The sequence below is a fragment of the Aedes aegypti genome, chromosome 2 (genome assembly GCF_002204515.2).
Source record: "Aedes aegypti strain LVP_AGWG chromosome 2, AaegL5.0 Primary Assembly, whole genome shotgun sequence".
In the NCBI taxonomy this organism is placed as follows: domain Eukaryota; kingdom Metazoa; phylum Arthropoda; class Insecta; order Diptera; family Culicidae; genus Aedes; species Aedes aegypti.
The window spans coordinates 187,396,827-187,413,932 of record NC_035108.1 but is presented as its reverse complement, the minus strand read 5'-3'; the positions used below and the strand labels follow the sequence as shown (position 1 = coordinate 187,413,932).

The 17,106-nt window shown below is 38.3% G+C and overlaps 1 protein-coding gene across 7 annotated transcripts in view; it reads right to left on the bottom strand.

The window, feature by feature from the left end:
* The window catches only part of LOC5565278 (phosphatase and actin regulator 4), a 557,239-nt gene extending 543,742 nt beyond the window's left edge, over nt 1-13,497 (bottom strand). For 4 of the 7 annotated variants that reach the window (XM_021843448.1, XM_021843449.1, XM_021843459.1 and 1 more), the window contains exon 1: nt 12,796-13,497. In XM_021843448.1, coding sequence (XP_021699140.1) covers nt 12,796-12,919 — 124 coding nt within the window. In that variant the 5' untranslated portion in view covers nt 12,920-13,497. The remainder of the gene's footprint in view (nt 1-12,795) is intronic. The other 3 variants (XM_021843461.1, XM_021843462.1, XM_021843463.1) reach the window with 2 other exon arrangements.
* Between the last annotated feature and the right edge of the window lie 3,609 nt (nt 13,498-17,106).

The window sequence follows — 17,106 nt, the reverse complement described above, 5'->3', positions numbered from 1 at the left end:
CTTATCGATAGAAGCTTAATGTTATATGTTTAATTCCATCACCATATCCAGTAAATAGTAAATACAGGTTTTTCTACAATGTCGAAATAAGTATTTCAAAAAGTTTCCTAGTAAACTTTTAACCTTTCGGTCGTCGCGCGAATTTTTGTAACGCGAGTAGTCGCGCGTTGTACTGTGTACAACACCCTTGGTTTTGCGAATATCTCAGGAGTCTGACTACTTAGAAAGATGACGTCTTCGGCAAAGTAATTCAGTAGCTCAAGGGCTTTAATTATTTTAGCCAAGAAATTCGAAATTTTGCCACTAGGCGGCGCTAGTGAGCATGAAACTTTTGTATCGTAGATCTCAGGATCCTGACCACTTAAAAAGATGGCGTTTTCGGCAAAGTTGCTCGGTAACTTATGGACTATCATTGTTAGAGCTAGTTGATTCAGCGCTTCAGCGCTAGTGAGTATAAAACATTTGTTTTCTCAAATATATCAGGCATATACACGTGTTCAGGCACTTAGAAAGATGGCGTCTTCGGCAGAGTTGTTCAGTAGTTAAAATTATTTCTTTATTTAATCCTTAAAGTTCGAGATTTTGTAAAATGATGATAGTTCCTGAGCTTCTAAACAACTTTGCTGAAGGTGCCTGTCTAAAAAGTCAAGATCCTACAGTATCCGAAAAACGAAAATTGTATGCTCACTAGCGCCGCCTGGTGGCAAAATATTGTATTTCTTCCATCAAATAATGATAGTCCTTGAGCTACTGAACTACTTTGCCGAAGACACTATCTTTCTAAGTAATCAGGCTCCTGAGATTACTGCAAACAAAAGTTTCATGCTCACTAGAGCCGCCTAGTGGCAAAATTTTGAATCAACTAGCTCGAACAATGATAGTACTTAGCTTACTAAACAACTTTGCCGAAGACACCATCCTTCTAAATGATCAGGATCCTGATATATTTGCAAAACAAAAGTAAAACTTCCATGCTCACTAGTGCCACCTAGCAGTCGAATTCCAAATTTAATGCGGTACCATCAGATAGCGCTTCACATCCAGAACATCTTTTCTAAAGACCTCAAGTTTCTATATTATCTGGATTTTGAGATATACCTATTTCAAACTGTTGTTTACTCGAACCGTATATAGTGCGTTCATTATTATGCGACTTTCATGTACATTTGTTGATTTTACCGCATTATAAAAGGTCATACTGTAAATAAAAACCGTCGAGTATTATTCTTAAGAAGAATCTCGAGGAATACATTTTGGTTTGGTGTCGATAGATATCTTTGTTGCTAAATGATAGCATATAAATCACAACTGTTGTACAAAGTACAACAGCGCGACAGCCCGAAGGTTAAGAAACGTCCATTAACTACGTCACACAAAATGTAACTTTTCCAGTTCAAAATTAACGTTGAAAGCTATTGAAAAAAATCCAGAAGAGATAATTTAGGAAGTTTAGAGACCAATAGCACTATAAATCCTTTTATTCTTAAGCCCTGCTATTTACTTATTATAGAGTGATTGGCCGTTGAAAATGCAGAATTTGACGGTGTCAGGTAACTTTCATGCAAGTTTACTAGCTTGTGTGGCGATATAATTGTTTAACTTGCTACAGAATTCAAACTTCATGTGTGAAACAACACTTATCAAAAAGTGTATAATACTTTCGACGTTCAAAAGTTATTTTTGATTCCTTAATATGAGAAAACAAAGAATTTGGACTGAGACTGCAAACATGTTAAAAGAAAGTCGACTTAAGCAAATTTAATTGTTCAAATTTAAACCAATCATAAATGAAAGTGCATGCGTGATAAACTTTTAGTGATAAATCATAGTTCAAATTTCAAGTAAACATCAATAAAACCAGTGCTTTTTTACTAAGTTGGCATCCTGTAGCTAAAACTTTTTGAAAGTAGCTAAAATATTTCTGAGAATTGCATCAGATTTAGCAAACCTAAATTTACTAGAGACACATAATTTGATTCTTGAGACACGAAAACATGTTATTTTTGTTACGCTATGTTGCCGAAAAGGAAAGCAAAAAAGTATATTCTTATTCTAAGTTAAAGGTAAAATGCATAGGTGGCGCTTTAATAAAGTAGTGATTAGTGCATCGAAGCTACAAACGATAATATAGGAAAATCATCAATATAATTTTACCGCGGCAGCAGTGTGTGAGAGTCATTAATATTTTTCTTGAGTAGGAGTGCTATTCTGATTACTCCTGTCTTTTACGTAAGATTAGAGGCTTAAATGTCAATTGTCGTGAAGTCTTAACAAAATTAGGCTGTTTAGTAGTAGTTCATTTCATTTTTTATTGTTAAAAGTATTTATTGGTCATTACGTTCATATATCCTCAAAGAAAAAAGTCACTTTCCTTGTATGTTCAACAATTTCTCGAACCTAGCAAGCGATCTCAGCGTCTTACTTTCCATAGTCATTTTTGTAGTGAATATTTAAGAGTAAAGTTACCTAAGGCTTCTATAACAGTCTCCTACAAGATTCACCTTTCGGTGGCAAATGCAATGCTTCACAACGCCTACTTTCTACTTGTAAATTTTGCGAAAATGAAGCTGGATTAGATTATTTATACCGTTGTTACAAAAGAGGTATTTCTTTTTATGGAAATGTAAAAACCATATTAAAATAAGATTGTCGCCACTTATTTCTACTCAGTGAATCTACTAGTCATTTTCCTCAGAGTAATATTCCCTACGTCGTACATGATAACGATGTGTCTAGCTAGCTAATAGTAAGAGTGGCTACGGATCATTCTGGTTAGCAAAAGGCAAACTGATCGTCACCAATATTATTAATGTCCACTTCGAATAGATTAATTATTGGAAATGGGCAACAATTCTATCAATGTTGCAGAATGTCCGTTGGATCACATCCGAGATATTAGTGCGTCTATGCCATATGAATTATGACGCGGCTTCAAGCAAAAAATGCCAAAATAGGCCAAGTAGGCAATTTCTCTTGCAAAAAGCAGTCTCACAAAAAGTTTTTTTTAAATGACTCGCTACCAGCACTTTTATTATAATGAAGTTTCTAACGAACATTAACATTAACGATTGTTGAAGAAATTTCATAAAATTTCGTGAATTGGAGAAGTTTTACGGCGTGTGATTGGAATGAAATCCTTCAGTGAAGAAGTACGAAGGTTTTCCATAGTAGAAATAAGTGCCCGGCGAAGTAAGTCGCACATGGGGGGCGGGAAGAAACGTGTATCATAAAGTGGTGTGACTGGTGTCGATCGCTAAGCATTTCTCTCAAATCGTGTTCGTCCATGCGATTTCGGTGAAAAATTGCAAAGTGGATAATTGTACTGAAGTTATTTAGCGAAATACAGTAGTGTTATGGCATTGTTGGTGTACAAGTGTACGAACCATAACAGCTTTCACAAAATTACACTTGGAAAAATGAATCTATGTTGCAGGTAAGTTGGAATATCCGCCGTACTGGAACATTTTAAATTTGATACGACGAATAATAACGCTTACGACGAAGTAGAACGAAACCCTACCTTGGGTGAAAGCCTGAAATATCGCTAGGTTAATCTCTGTAAGAATTTTCTGAAGGAACTTCATGAAGAAACCCTACACAAATTTATTGCAATAGACAATGGATTTGAGATATATCTGCAGCACTCCCTTAAATATTTCCTGGAGTAATAACTACAGGAACTATCTGAGAAGTTCTTGGAATGGTTCGTGGAGTATTTATTGAAATAAGAGGAACCCCAGTGGGAATAGCTGGAAGAAATTCTAAAGTCTCTGAAAAAATCCTGAAACACTATTTCGAGTACTCTGTGGAGGAATCTGAAAAGTAATGTGTTTAGGATTTACACCTGGATTCTTTACAAAGGCTCTTTTATGATTCGTTGCAGATATTTATTTAAACTTGTCCTCTCTTCTATTGTTTTGGACTGTGACATAAGAGAGTTCATTGTTCAAGATAAAGGACACACCCTTTATTGTGTTAAGTTTTATACAAAATTTCAACATAATCATATAAACGCCCTTAGCAGGCGTTAAAAAAACGATCTTTTTGGTTGAAATTTGTGAAAATACATTTAATTTTTTTTTGTATACCAAGCATCAAGGACCAAAAGAAAAAAGTGACTTCAAATACCATTTAGCTTTGAAAATACTTTGGAAACCGTTTATTAAAAATGGAAATTTTTGGAGATCGGCTATCAGGTGAGTTTACCTGAGCTCTAAAGGCCTGTACTAGGAATGGATTATTTTGTATCGTAGGAATAACAACAAAGCGGTGTTTCATGCAACTGTACATGAAATTATGAAATTTCAGCTATTTTAAGTGTTTTACCCAGTATTTGAAAGGTTAGTCTTAGCCTCTAGTTTCACCCGCCTTTATATGAATGAATGTTCTTTCCATTCTATCCCTCAATAAACTAAACATCTTTTTACAAAGAAAGCTTTATTCTACACCACACCATACAACACAACCTAATCCAACATTAAGCAAAGTACTGCGCGCAGTATATCTTCGTTAGCTCCCTAAACCTAGTGCAAGTGGCTGACAGTCGCAAAGCAGCCTTCTTGTCGAGATACTTCACCACCATTGCTACAATTTCGTCCGGCAATCCCCCGAAGGAGGGATACATTATGGCGTTCTGATCCTCACAGAGAGTAACCCGAATTGGGATGAAGAGACTGTTTTTGAGTTTAAGCGAAAGTTCTTTCAAATTTTGGAAGCATAGCCCGAGTTTGTAGAGGTTCACCAACGGGATGTAACGGGCTACTGGAAGTATGATACTCTGGCCCGGAGCATCCTTCCGGTGGGGAGCGGTAAAGGTCAGAATGAGCAAATCGCCACTCTTGATACCGACTAGGGAGCATCGCTCATCGGACCCCAACAGATGAAGATCCAATCGATAGCTACGACTCGAACGACTGTAGTAATTTTCCGGAACAATTCCGGAAAAGAGCCAACTAACGTTGCTGTCGTAGGAGGCGAATATGGGCTGCAAGCGACTGGACATGTACAGAATGCGATGTCCCTCGGGGATGAATCCTGTCTCGAGTGCTACGCTGTAGACAGTCATAAAGAGAAAATCGAACGCGCTAATCTCGATTTCCTTCTGATAACGACGGACGAAATGCTGTAGCAATCTTGCCAGGTACTTCGATAGCTGAGATTTTGTGCTGTCTTCGACGAGAAGTTCCACATTGAGATCGGTTATAGGGGTTTTCGTAGCTGGAAATGGAGAGTACGAGAAAAGATAAAATTAGGCACTTCTCCAACTCAGATCAGCAGCAAAATCTCAGCCATGGAAGGATGTATATCGAAAGAAGGTAAAATGAGGGCTGGTAGCAAATAAGTCTTGAAAATTAAAAGTCTGAAAAAAAAAACAGAAATCAAGGAAACTAAAAGAACTTAAAAGAACCCGGGGATACGTATTTTTAGAAGGATTTATCAGTGAATTCGACCAGTCATTTCACTAAAAAGATTTCTAAGAATATCTTTCGATTCCTCGTGCCTTTACGACGAGCATTATTGCTCGTATTATTGTATGTATTTTTATGATTGTCTTAAAAAAATCATTTTCATGATTTTCTTTTAAAAAAAACAATTTCAATGTTTGTCCAAAGTTTCTTTCAGATATTGTTCAGAATATGTTTTCAGGATTTCATTCAATGATGCTTTTTCGGACTTCCTAGGGGAGACATCCTCAAGAATTCAACCAGTAATTTTTCTAGAAATTGCCCAAGGGATTTATTTAACTCAAAATTATCATTCAGGGGTTTTTAAGATTTCAATCGGGAATTTTTTCTAAGGCACCTACACAAATTACACACTTACTCAACGATATTATCCAGGATTTCTTTCAGGAATGTCTCCAGGGAATTATTCAGAGATTTATTTTAGATTCATTTCATTTATTTAGTTAACATCTACACAGATAACACTGAATCAACAATTTCACGCCACAATACTCGGTTCGTGGCCGCATCTCTCTATCCTCGGTTCTGCCCCACGCTCGCCAAATCGATACGCACTTGATCCGCCCACCTAGCTCGCTGCGCTCCACGCCTTCTTGTACCAACCGGATCCGAAGCGAATACCATCTTTGCAGGGTTGCTGTCCGGCATTCTTGCAACATGCCCTGCCCATCGTATCCTTCCAGCTTTAGCCACCTTCTGGATACTGGGTTCGCCGTAGAGTTGGGCGAGCTCGTGGTTCATCCTTCGCCGCCACACACCGTTCTCCTGCACACCGCCGAAGATCGTCCTAAGCACCCGACGTTCGAAGACTCCAAGTGCTTGCAGGTCCTCCTCGAGCATCGTCCACGTTTCATGCCCGTAGAGGACTACCGGCCTTATGAGCGTTTTGTACATGGTACATTTGGTGCGGGCGTGAATCTTTTTTGACCGCAGCTTCTTCTTCAGTAGGCCCGACTTCCACTGATGATGCGCCTCCGTATTTCACGGCTAACGTTATTGTCAGCCGTCAGCAAGGATCCAAGGTAGACGAACTCGTCGACCACCTCGAACGTATCCCCGTCTATCGTAACACTGCTACCTAGGCGAGCCCTGTCGCGCTCGGCCCCACCAGCTAGCATGTACTTTGTCTTGGCCGCATTCACCACCAGTCCAACTTTTGCTGCCTCGCGTTTCAGGCGGGTGTACAGGTCTGCCACCTTTTCAAATGTTCGGCCGACGATGTCCATATCATCCGCGAAGCAAACAAATTGACTGGATCTCGTAAAAATCGTACCCCGGCTGTTAAGCCCGGCTCTCCGCATAACACCTTCTAGCGCAATATTGAACAACAGGCACGAAAGTCCATCACCTTGTCGTAGTCCCCGGTGGGATCCAAACGAACTGGAGTGTTCGCCTGAAACCTTCACACAATTTTGCACACCTTCCATCGTCGCTCTTATCAGTCTCGGGAAAGCTGTTCTCGTCCATGATTTTCCATAGCTCTACGCGGTCGATACTGTCGTATGCCGCCTTGAAATCGATTTAAAGGTGTTGCGTTGGGACCTGGTATTCACGACATTTTTGGAGGATTTGCCGTACAGTAAAGATCTGGTCCGTTGTCGATCGACCGTCAACGAAGCCGGCTTGATAACTTCCCACGAACTCGTTTACTACGGGTGACAGACGACGGAAGATGATCTGGGATAATACTTTGTAGGCCGCATTTAGAATGGTGATCGCTCGAAAGTTCTCACAATCTAACTTGTCGCCTTTCTTGTAGATGGGGCAGATTACCCCTTCCTTCCACTCCTCCGGTAGCTGTTCTGTTTCCCAGATTGTGCCTATCAGCCGGTGCAGACAAATGGCCAGCCTTTCCGGACCCATCTTTATGAGTTCAGCTCCGATACCATCCTTACCAGCAGCTTTATTGTTCTTGAGCTGGTGAATGGCATCCTTAACCTCCCTCAAAGTGGGGGCTGGTTGGTTTCCATCTTCCGCAGTACTGACGAAGGCATTTCCTCCGTTGTCCCGTCCTTCATTGCCTGTGCTCTCCATTCAGGTGCTCGTCGAAGTGCTGCTTCCACCTTTCGATCACCTCACGCTCGTCGGTCAGAATGCTCCCATCCTTATCCCTGCACATCTCGGCTCGCGGCACGAAGCCGTTGCGGGATGCGTTGAGCTTCTGATAGAACCTACGCGTTTCCTGAGACCGGCACAGCTGTTCCATCTCCTCGCACTCCGTCTCCTCCAGGCGGCGTTTTTTTCTCCCGAAAGAGGCGGTTCTGCTGTAGCCGTTTCCGTTTATAGCGTTCCACGTTCTGCCGGGTCCCTTGCTGCAGCATGACCGCCCGCGCTGCATTCTTCTCCTTCAAAACCTCCTGGCACTCCTCGTCGAACCAATCGTTCCGTCGACTCCGTCCCTCGTACCCGACATTGCTCTCAGCTGCATCGTTGATGGTTGCTTTTACTGTTCTCCAGCAGTCCTCAAGAGGGGCTTCGTCCAGCTCACCCTCTTCCGGTAATGCAGACTCGAGGTTCTGCGCGTATGCCGCTGCGACATCCGGTTGCTTGAGCCGCTCTAGGTCATACCGGGGCGGCCGTCGGTACCGTACGTTGTTAACGACGGAGAGTTTTGGGCGCAGTTTGACCATCACCAAATAGTGGTCGGAGTCGATGTTAGCGCCTCGATAGGTCCTGACGTCGATAATGTCGGAGAAGTGCCGACCATCAATCAGAACGTGGTCGATTTGCGATTCTGTCTGCTGTGGTGATCTCCAGGTGTATCGGTACGGAAGGCTGTGCTGGAAGTAGGTGCTACGAATGGCCATATTCTTGGAGGCGGCAAAATCAAAGTCGTAGGCCGTTTTCGTTCGTCAGCCGGTGGGCGCTGAACTTTCCAATCGTCGGTCTGAATTCCTCCTCCTGGCCAACCTGAGCGTTTAGATCTCCTATGATGACTTTGACGTCGTGGCTAGATTTATTTTAGAGTTTATTGTAAAAATTCCTGAAAAAACCAGAAGGTGTAACTAAATCCTCTGATAAAACTTCTGTTGAAATTGGAGAAATTTCTGAAAAAAATCCAGGTGGTATTTTTAAAGAAAATCCTCTGTAGATACTTCTGCAAAAACTCCTGATGGACTTCTTCTAAGATCTCTGAAAGAACTACTGAGCTTTTGACAAAGTTTTCTTCAAGAATTCCTACAGAAATTCTTTAAAAGTGTTCCAACAAGGTTCTCAATTATTTTTTCCAGAAATTATTTCAGACATGTCCCGAAATCATTTTTTTTTTTCAAAAATTATTGTAGGATTTTTGAAAAAAAAAAACAAGATAAACTTCTAAAGGAAATCCTCTGAATTCCTGATAAAATTTTCCTAGGATCTCCTGCATTTTTGGAGAAGTCTTGGAGGAAGTTACTCTGAAGAAGAAATATAAACATTTTACAACGTACCACAACCCCTTAGAGAAATCTCCGGAAATATTCCTACGGAAATACTTGCAAATATTTATAGAGAGATTCCTAAAGTAATTTCTGAAGTATGTATTCCCTGGAATAATTTGAAATCACTGAAGGAAATCATATACACTACCCATCATAGTATGGAATCGCGTATTGTATCATTCATACTAAATATTGCAGCACCTTGAGAAGTTTAACATCACCTAAAACGAATACTATCTCGGGATCAATATCTCGCATACTCTGAGATAACGCCCTAAAAGCCATTGGTAGCTGTGTAGCTCGTTGTTTCTGAGCAAAAGAAGGAATAAACATCCAAACCAACATCACGGACAGGTAGATAATGATCCTTTCTTCCCCATAGCGTTGTTAAATAGCATGAAAATCCATTCAAATGCTCAGAAACAACGAGCTACACACATGGTTATCAATGGCTTTTAGGGCAAGATCAGAAGTTATGCGAGATATATACTTTTAGGCCAGGTTTTTTTTCATTTGCGCAATTCTTGAAAAAAATCCAGGAAGTATTCATAAAGTAAATCCTCTGATGAAAATTCTGTAAAAAAAAAATCTAATGGACATCTTCTGGGTTCTAGGATCTAAGAGAGAACACCTGAAGTTTAGAGGAAGTCTTAAAGGAAATTGCTCCGCAGAATCCTTCAAGAAATCTATCAGAAATACATTGGAGATTTTCCCATAGAAGACCTCGATGAATTTATCCAGAAATTGAACAGCAAATGAACTTCTCCTAGGAATTCTGAAAGATCTCCGGAACTTTTGAGGAAGCCTTTAAGGAAATTACTCTGGAGACGCGTCCTAGGATTCCTCCAATAATTCTCCAGAATATCCTTAAAAAAATTTCCCTGAAGTTTCCAAAGAAATTATCCAGAAATTCTTTGAGGGCTGTCTCCAGGGAATTGTCAAAAGATTTTTTCAGAACTTTTTGGAGAATTTCCTGAAAAAAAAAATTGTAAGTTATTTCGTAAGCAAATCCTCTGATGTATCATCCTTAGAAATTTATGATGAATTTCTTCAAGGATCTTGAGGATTTTCTAGATAAATTTCTATGATTACTATTCAAGACATGTTGAATCGAATCCCTGTAGGATTTTCTATAGAGAAATACCATTGAAACGTAGGACGGAATCACTGAAGAAATGTGTGTATTAATAACTGGAATAATTGCTGATGTGAAACCTTGAATACACTTTTTAACAATCCATGGAATTTTGGTTTGAAAAGTTACTCATAACATAATTGAGAGAGCTGCAAGAGATATCCCTGGATGAAATTCTAGAGAAATGGTACTTCATGAGGAATACCTGTTCTAATTTATTGGGAAATCCCTGGAAGAGCTATGAGTGTCTGTCCCAATGCTCTACTTAAGGTGAAACAGTTTGGAATCAAATTTCTAAGATTACACTAAAAGTTCAAAGCAATCTCGAGAAGAAAGCATCCATTAACAGTGCATTATTTATATTGACCGTGTGCACAAGCAGAAAGCTTAAAATAAGAAGATCAGAAACGTTTGCCATTTATTTCTCCTGTTTAGTGCCTTTGCAAACGTGAGTAGGGACACAAGTCGATCATTGTGACGGCCATCTTTGGATTCCAAGATGTTTCACCTTAAAGTTTAAAGTGATAGATCGGAAAAAAAAACTGCTCGATAGGACAGATGTGGAATTATTTCCAAGTTGACCAACATTTCAAATAATTTGTGAAGTGTCACCTTCAAATTGATGAAAATTGATGAATGGGACAAGAGACGTTCTGGAATCCCTGGAGCAATTTCTGAAAAAATAAACTGTGTATAAATTCTTGAAAGAATCCATTAAAAAAAAAAGCTGGAAGAATAACGGCCCAAACGCAATGATTGCGGAACGGCAACCGAAAGCGGAACCTATTCGCCAACATGAATTACATCATCTCAACTAAGCTGTCAACGAATGAAAGTGAACCAACACTGAGTCGACAAGCATGTTAAGTTCATGCTGGCGAACCGGTTCCGCTTTCCGTTTCCGTTCCGCTATCATTGCATTTAGACCTTAACTGAAAAAAAACAGCGCAAGAACTACTGAAGAATAATATTAGGGTTTCCATGAAAATCCCTAAACACATTTCGCCAAAACCTCTTAAATGAACCTTTGTGGATCTTCATGTAGGAATTTTTGAGAGACCTCTTGGAGTAGCAACTAGAGAAAACGGTGGAAGAGTTAAAGGAAAAATCCATAGGTTCTTCAGTATTATCTTTTTTTTAGATTTAAGCGAAGTATGCACTTCAACAGAAAAGTAATCGCCTATCTCGATGCGTGGGAAATTTCTTGCAAGAAATGCTCAAGAAAAGCATTTTTCTTTGATCGCAGTACGCAGTTGAAAAGAAATGACAATTCAAATGGAGCTCACTGTAGGAAATTTCTTGACCATTTCTTGAGCAGAAATTTGTACTTTTCTTGAACGGAACAGCATACTTAGCTTTAAGTTTTCTCAGAAAATGTCTGTTGGAAATGTCTTCGAAATATTCAACTGATATTTTCCAGAAAGTTAGCATCGTCATCTTGCTCGACACAACAATCTTACTTTATTTGTCTTTATAATAACAAATAAACGTATTCCTTGCTGTTTGTGTTTGAAAAGTTGACTCAGTCTTAAATTTCATTATCATCGGATCACAAAAGTAGTGACTAAAGTGATCATTTTTCTGAAAGAAGTGATTGTTTTTGTATTTTATGTTTATTTTTGACGATAACCTATTAGTTTTAAACCTTTTATAAGGCCAAGGAAGCTGATTTGAAAATTTACATGCAGGATTTGCAAGTTGAACTAACAAACTAGTAATGAATTGAATACTAAATAACAGTGACGAACTATAGAAAAAATCAAAGGTAAACTCAAAATACATGATTAGACAAGATTTTTGTAAATGTTTTAAATGAAGGTAATGCTGGTTTAGTGTCTTTTCGTTGCAAAAAGTGACTTTTAAGTGACCAGGTCACTAAAAAGTTGCTTGTTACCACTTACCAGTCCTGATATAGTTGAAACTGAATGAATTCTTCTTTGAAGATTTAAGCTTAGTATGCTGTTTCGCTCAAGAAAAATAAACATTTCTATAAAAGAAATGGTTTGGAAAATTTCTACAGAGAGCTTTATTTGAATTAACATTCCTTCTCAACTGAAAAAAAAATCTTGCGAAATCCTCCCACGCATCGAGATAAGCGATTTTTTTAGGTGCACAGCTCCATTTGGACATTCTTGAGAAAGTATTCATATAATATATAAATGACATCCTAAAAAAAACCTTGACATAATCTCTGGGATAATTTTTGGGACAATTCTTGGTTAAATTTTTGAAGAAATCTCGACAAATATTCAAAATATTTATGGAGTAATGTTTGAGGAAGTCCGTAAAATTTCACTAAATGAACTCCTAAATAAATCTTTGGATTAATACCTTAATGAAGCTTTTAACAGATATCTGATTCGTTTACTTATGGATTTTTTTTTTAGAAAATCACGTTAAAATTCAAACAGTAATAGAAGTAGTAATATTTGGAATTTTACGAGGAATTAAAATAAAAACAAATAAAAATTAGGATATCCTTGAAAAAAATGCTTGGTAATATTCTCTGAGGAATCCTCATGAAAAACAAAAACTTAACACTCTTGATTATTTTTGTTTTCTTGATTTCTGTATGGTCTCTTTTCAGTCTCATTTTAGTTCATGTCGGGCATCTTTTTTCCTTCTTTCCTATTTTTAAGAAAGTCGGTCGCTACCAATCCTGACATTATTATCAAAAGTCTCTAAAAAGACACCAGCTAAACCAATAAAGCCAATCCGGTTAAGAAACCCCGTAAGCCACCTTCCTACCCTTGAATAGAATAAAACAAAATCAAACCTTCGTTCTCCTCGGCCACGGTTTCCAGATTGTGAATCTGGTACGGAACCGGCGATGTCTGTTCGGAGCTAGATGTTTCTGCTGCCCCTCCCTGCTGACCGCTGGATGAGTAAGACGGTTCCATATCTTCTGTGGTTCATGCGTCGCGTCACTGATAAGGCACTGTCGTCATAGGAAATATCTATCTTCTGAATTGCTTAGCTTGCTGTACTCGTAAATCCGCTCGATAAACTTCCGACTGCAGAAACTACTTAATCACGGCATTATAATTCTGTCAGCATGCAACAAGTTGATAGTAATGTCACTGCTGGACGTTTACATTCCAGAACACAACACCCGACCCGAAACCGAACACCGAATGAAACCGCGAAGTGATCCGCTAACCGTTCCGCACCCCTCGTCAAATCGTTCGTCACGGTTCAAGAACGAAAACAGCAATCAACATTCGACGCTCAAGAAATTACGCGACGCGAAATCTGCACTTTTCTAGACGCTCACTTCACTCCATTTATTTAACGTTTAGTAATCTTTTTCCACGGTTCCTTACTTCACTTTTGGTTACGAAACAAGCACTTTGTGCAGCAAAATACGCCGAGAACTTTGAGGACAAAATTTTTCGCGATTTGCACCTGCGAAGAACGACCGAAAAAAATGCTCGTTGATGTTGAATGAAAACACGCAAACCGACGAGACGACGAAAACAAAACTGTCAAAAAGCTTCCACAGCGCCCTAGTGTAAATAAAATGGATCTTATTTGGATCTAGTGCATAGTGGGCAAAAACCGTAAAACGATAGGCAAAAAATACTTCTCAGCAGCAAATCAAGCTTCACTGTTTTTTACACTGAAATGAACGCTGAAGTAATAAATAGTAATAGCGTAATAGGGACCGTAGGCAAGATTTTAAATTTATTATTCCGTTGATGATTAATCAATCATAAACGCTTTTTATGGGCGTTTCGAAAAGCTTGAAAACTGTCGGACTGCAGTTGTCTGCAGGTAAAAATTGTAGGAATAAGATGGTGTATAAGGGAAAATATTCGACTCGAAGTTATCTATACAACTTGCATCAGTGTAGTTACCGCCTTAGAGAATAAAATGCGTACGGAAATCCTACTCCATCATTCGGAACGAATGGAACGAAAACAGAGCTTGACGAGAAGCGTGGCTTGCATGGGAGATGAATGACGAAGAGCGAAAGAGAAAAGAGATCGTGGACTTCCCGATGGATTGAGTGGGTAGTCAGTTTGAAGAATGACGAGTTAGAGGATAGTAGTGTTTTGTTGACGCGGGATATGAAAGAAAAAATGGAAATTTTCTGATGTGAAAAAAACCTAATATAATAAATGTGTTTTGTGCTTTTGTGAAAAAAAAAAAAAAAAAAAAAAAAAAAAAAAAAAAAAAAAAAAAAAAAAAAAAAAAAAAAAAAAAAAAAAAAGATCTAAATTAACATCCTTTTCTTGTTTTTACATAACAACTTTGGAATCTTAAATATATAAAATATTGCATCTTTCACACGAAAAATAAGTCAATTATGAACTATTGCAGAACATTCCTGTAATAAAAGATCTTATTAATATATTTGTATACAAGATACTTACCAACACTCCACTTTATTAGAAACGCCAATAATACCAGAATACTAATCTCTACAAAATAACAAAAAAACGACAATCATTCTTTCGTATATTCAAAAAAATCATCAACTATCTTGTCAATATTTAATAACATATTTAACCTACCGACTGCGCCATTGTAGGAATTTCTCGGACTCCAAATAACTCGTACCACACATTTTCACAAAAGCACAAAACACATTTATTATATTAGGTTTTTTTCACATCAGAAAATTTCCATTTTTTCTTTCATATCCCGCGTCAACAAAACACTACTATCCTCTAACTCGTCATTCTTCAAACTGACTACCCACTCAATCCATCGGGAAGTCCACGATCTCTTTTCTCTTTCGCTCTTCGTCATTCATCTCCCATGCAAGCCACGCTTCTCGTCAAGCTCTGTTTTCGTTCCATTCGTTCCGAATGATGGAGTAGGATTTCCGTACGCATTTTATTCTCTAAGGCGGTAACTACACTGATGCAAGTTGTATAGATAACTTCGAGTCGAATATTTTCCCTTATACACCATCTTATTCCTACAAAAATGTCCATTGTTGGAAAAGTGGTGGAGTATTTTATAATGCGAAACTTTGTTTTGTTTGGTTTTATTGAATTTAATTGATTTTTTTCTTATAGAGAACACCCAATGGATGTTACTGCCATTCAAAAGCCAACGGTATCATAATAGTCCCATTGAATTTCGTAGAGGCTTGTCCGATGAGAACCTAAAACCCCAAAAATGCAACCAGACTCAGTGCCAATCTTCATAAGCAGCAAGGGCTTTCAATCCAGCAGTTTCAATCCAAGAGTTTTTTTTTTACTTTGAATTATAAATTGAATCTTCTTGCAAAAGTAGTACCTCATGTATTTTTTTTCGGTTAGCGACTGTCTTCGCCATTGGCCCCAGACTCTATAAGGAGCCACATCGTGCTTACAAGCATATATTTTAACTATCACGCCTGTACTGATAACATTGGGAATTTCATGCATCGAGATTTGAACTTTTCTCGTTCTACCCTCAACTGACTGCGACTAGGCTCTGCAGTATGAAGCTGTTTTTGACGATCGACGACATCTATTCTACTATCAATTTTTTTCTGCGTCGTTCCCGGAAACAATTCACTTGGTTATTACATGCAGCATTTTCACATAAAACTACCCTCTTATGTCACGTATCGAATCTTAAACCAAAACTCCTCCACATCCTAGAACTTTACGGGGCTATGTTCGATTAAGATTTAGCTACCAAGATCTTATCGGCACGATTTAGTCGAGTTCAATCCAGATTATTGTATTATGTATCCGGTAGAAATCAAGACCAACATTTATTTATAATTGTTGTTTTCTCGGACCCCGTGCGTCTCAGCTAATTTGTGAATAGTGCGCTGTGTTCATCAAAATCGTAAGAATGCAGCGCCACACTAAAAAACTGATTTCAAAATCGCGCGAGTTGAGACGCGTCGCGAGTCTCACTGGCGCGATCCGGTTTGGTGGCGGTGCGACAATAAGATCTCATGGTGAAATCAACTAGGAGCTCCCTTATGAGCAACTAATCACTTCATTCAAATAATTCTTTCTTAAAGTTCTCCCTTCTAGAAATCTCTCTTAAAAGCGTGGTTATAACACACACTTTTCCGTCGAAAAAAGTTATTCTTTCGTATGAGATTGCTACACAAATATCAGAAAGTTTCCGTAGCATTTATTTATTAAATCAATCGCTTTAAATCATGTGCTGCTATATCCAAACGACAAAAATGTTCTAATCCAGATCAGCTGAAATGATTTGCATCAATGATGCAATATTTTCGAGCAAATCATCATAGGAGCATTGAAATGCGAGAATTCAAATTCATCCCAAGGAAATGAAATTTTTCAAGGCATGCTTTTTAAATCTCTCTTGCGCAATGATGGTTTTGGAAGACTGGTGCCAAACGCTTAAGATTAGGCTAAAAACACACGTCTACTCAATTTTTTATTGTTTTCCGTTTGTTTAAGTCCAAAAAAACATTTTTTCATGTTTCTTTAGATTTTGTCACACCTCTTGGCTTAAACTCAAGTTTTGGGTATGTTTTGTTTTCCGTGTCCCTTCCGAAATGTCAGATAGGAATAACCCCAGTGTTGAAACTAAAAGCCCTGTGGTGTTGTCAGATGTCAGATAGGAACAACCCCAGTGTTGAAACTAAAAGCCCTGTGGTGTTTTTGTCGACTAAGCGAACGTCAAACATGATCAAAAGTGTCAAGGTTCATTTATGGACCCAATTTTAAAATTAAAGTTTAAACACGATATAGCCGTTATTTGAGCGGGAAAAAATACTAAACTAGTTGAAGTAACATGCTCTTTCGTGTTTTTAAATGAAAACAAGACCCAATTGTGTCCTAAAATGTTTAATGAATTCTTGTTTTTATTTAATAATACGAAAGAGCATGTTATTGCAACTACTTTAGCAAGTTTTCCAGCTCAAATAACGGCTATAACATTTTTAAACTTCAATTTTAAAAATGGTTTCGAATATGAACCTTGACACTTGTGATCTTGTTTGACATTCACTTTTTCGACAAAAATGCCACAGGGCATATAGTTTGAACACTGGGGTTGTTCCTATCTGACATTTAGGAAGGGACACGGAAAACAAAATATACCCAACATTTGAGTTTAAACCAAAAGGTGTGACAAAATCATAAAAAAATATTTTTTG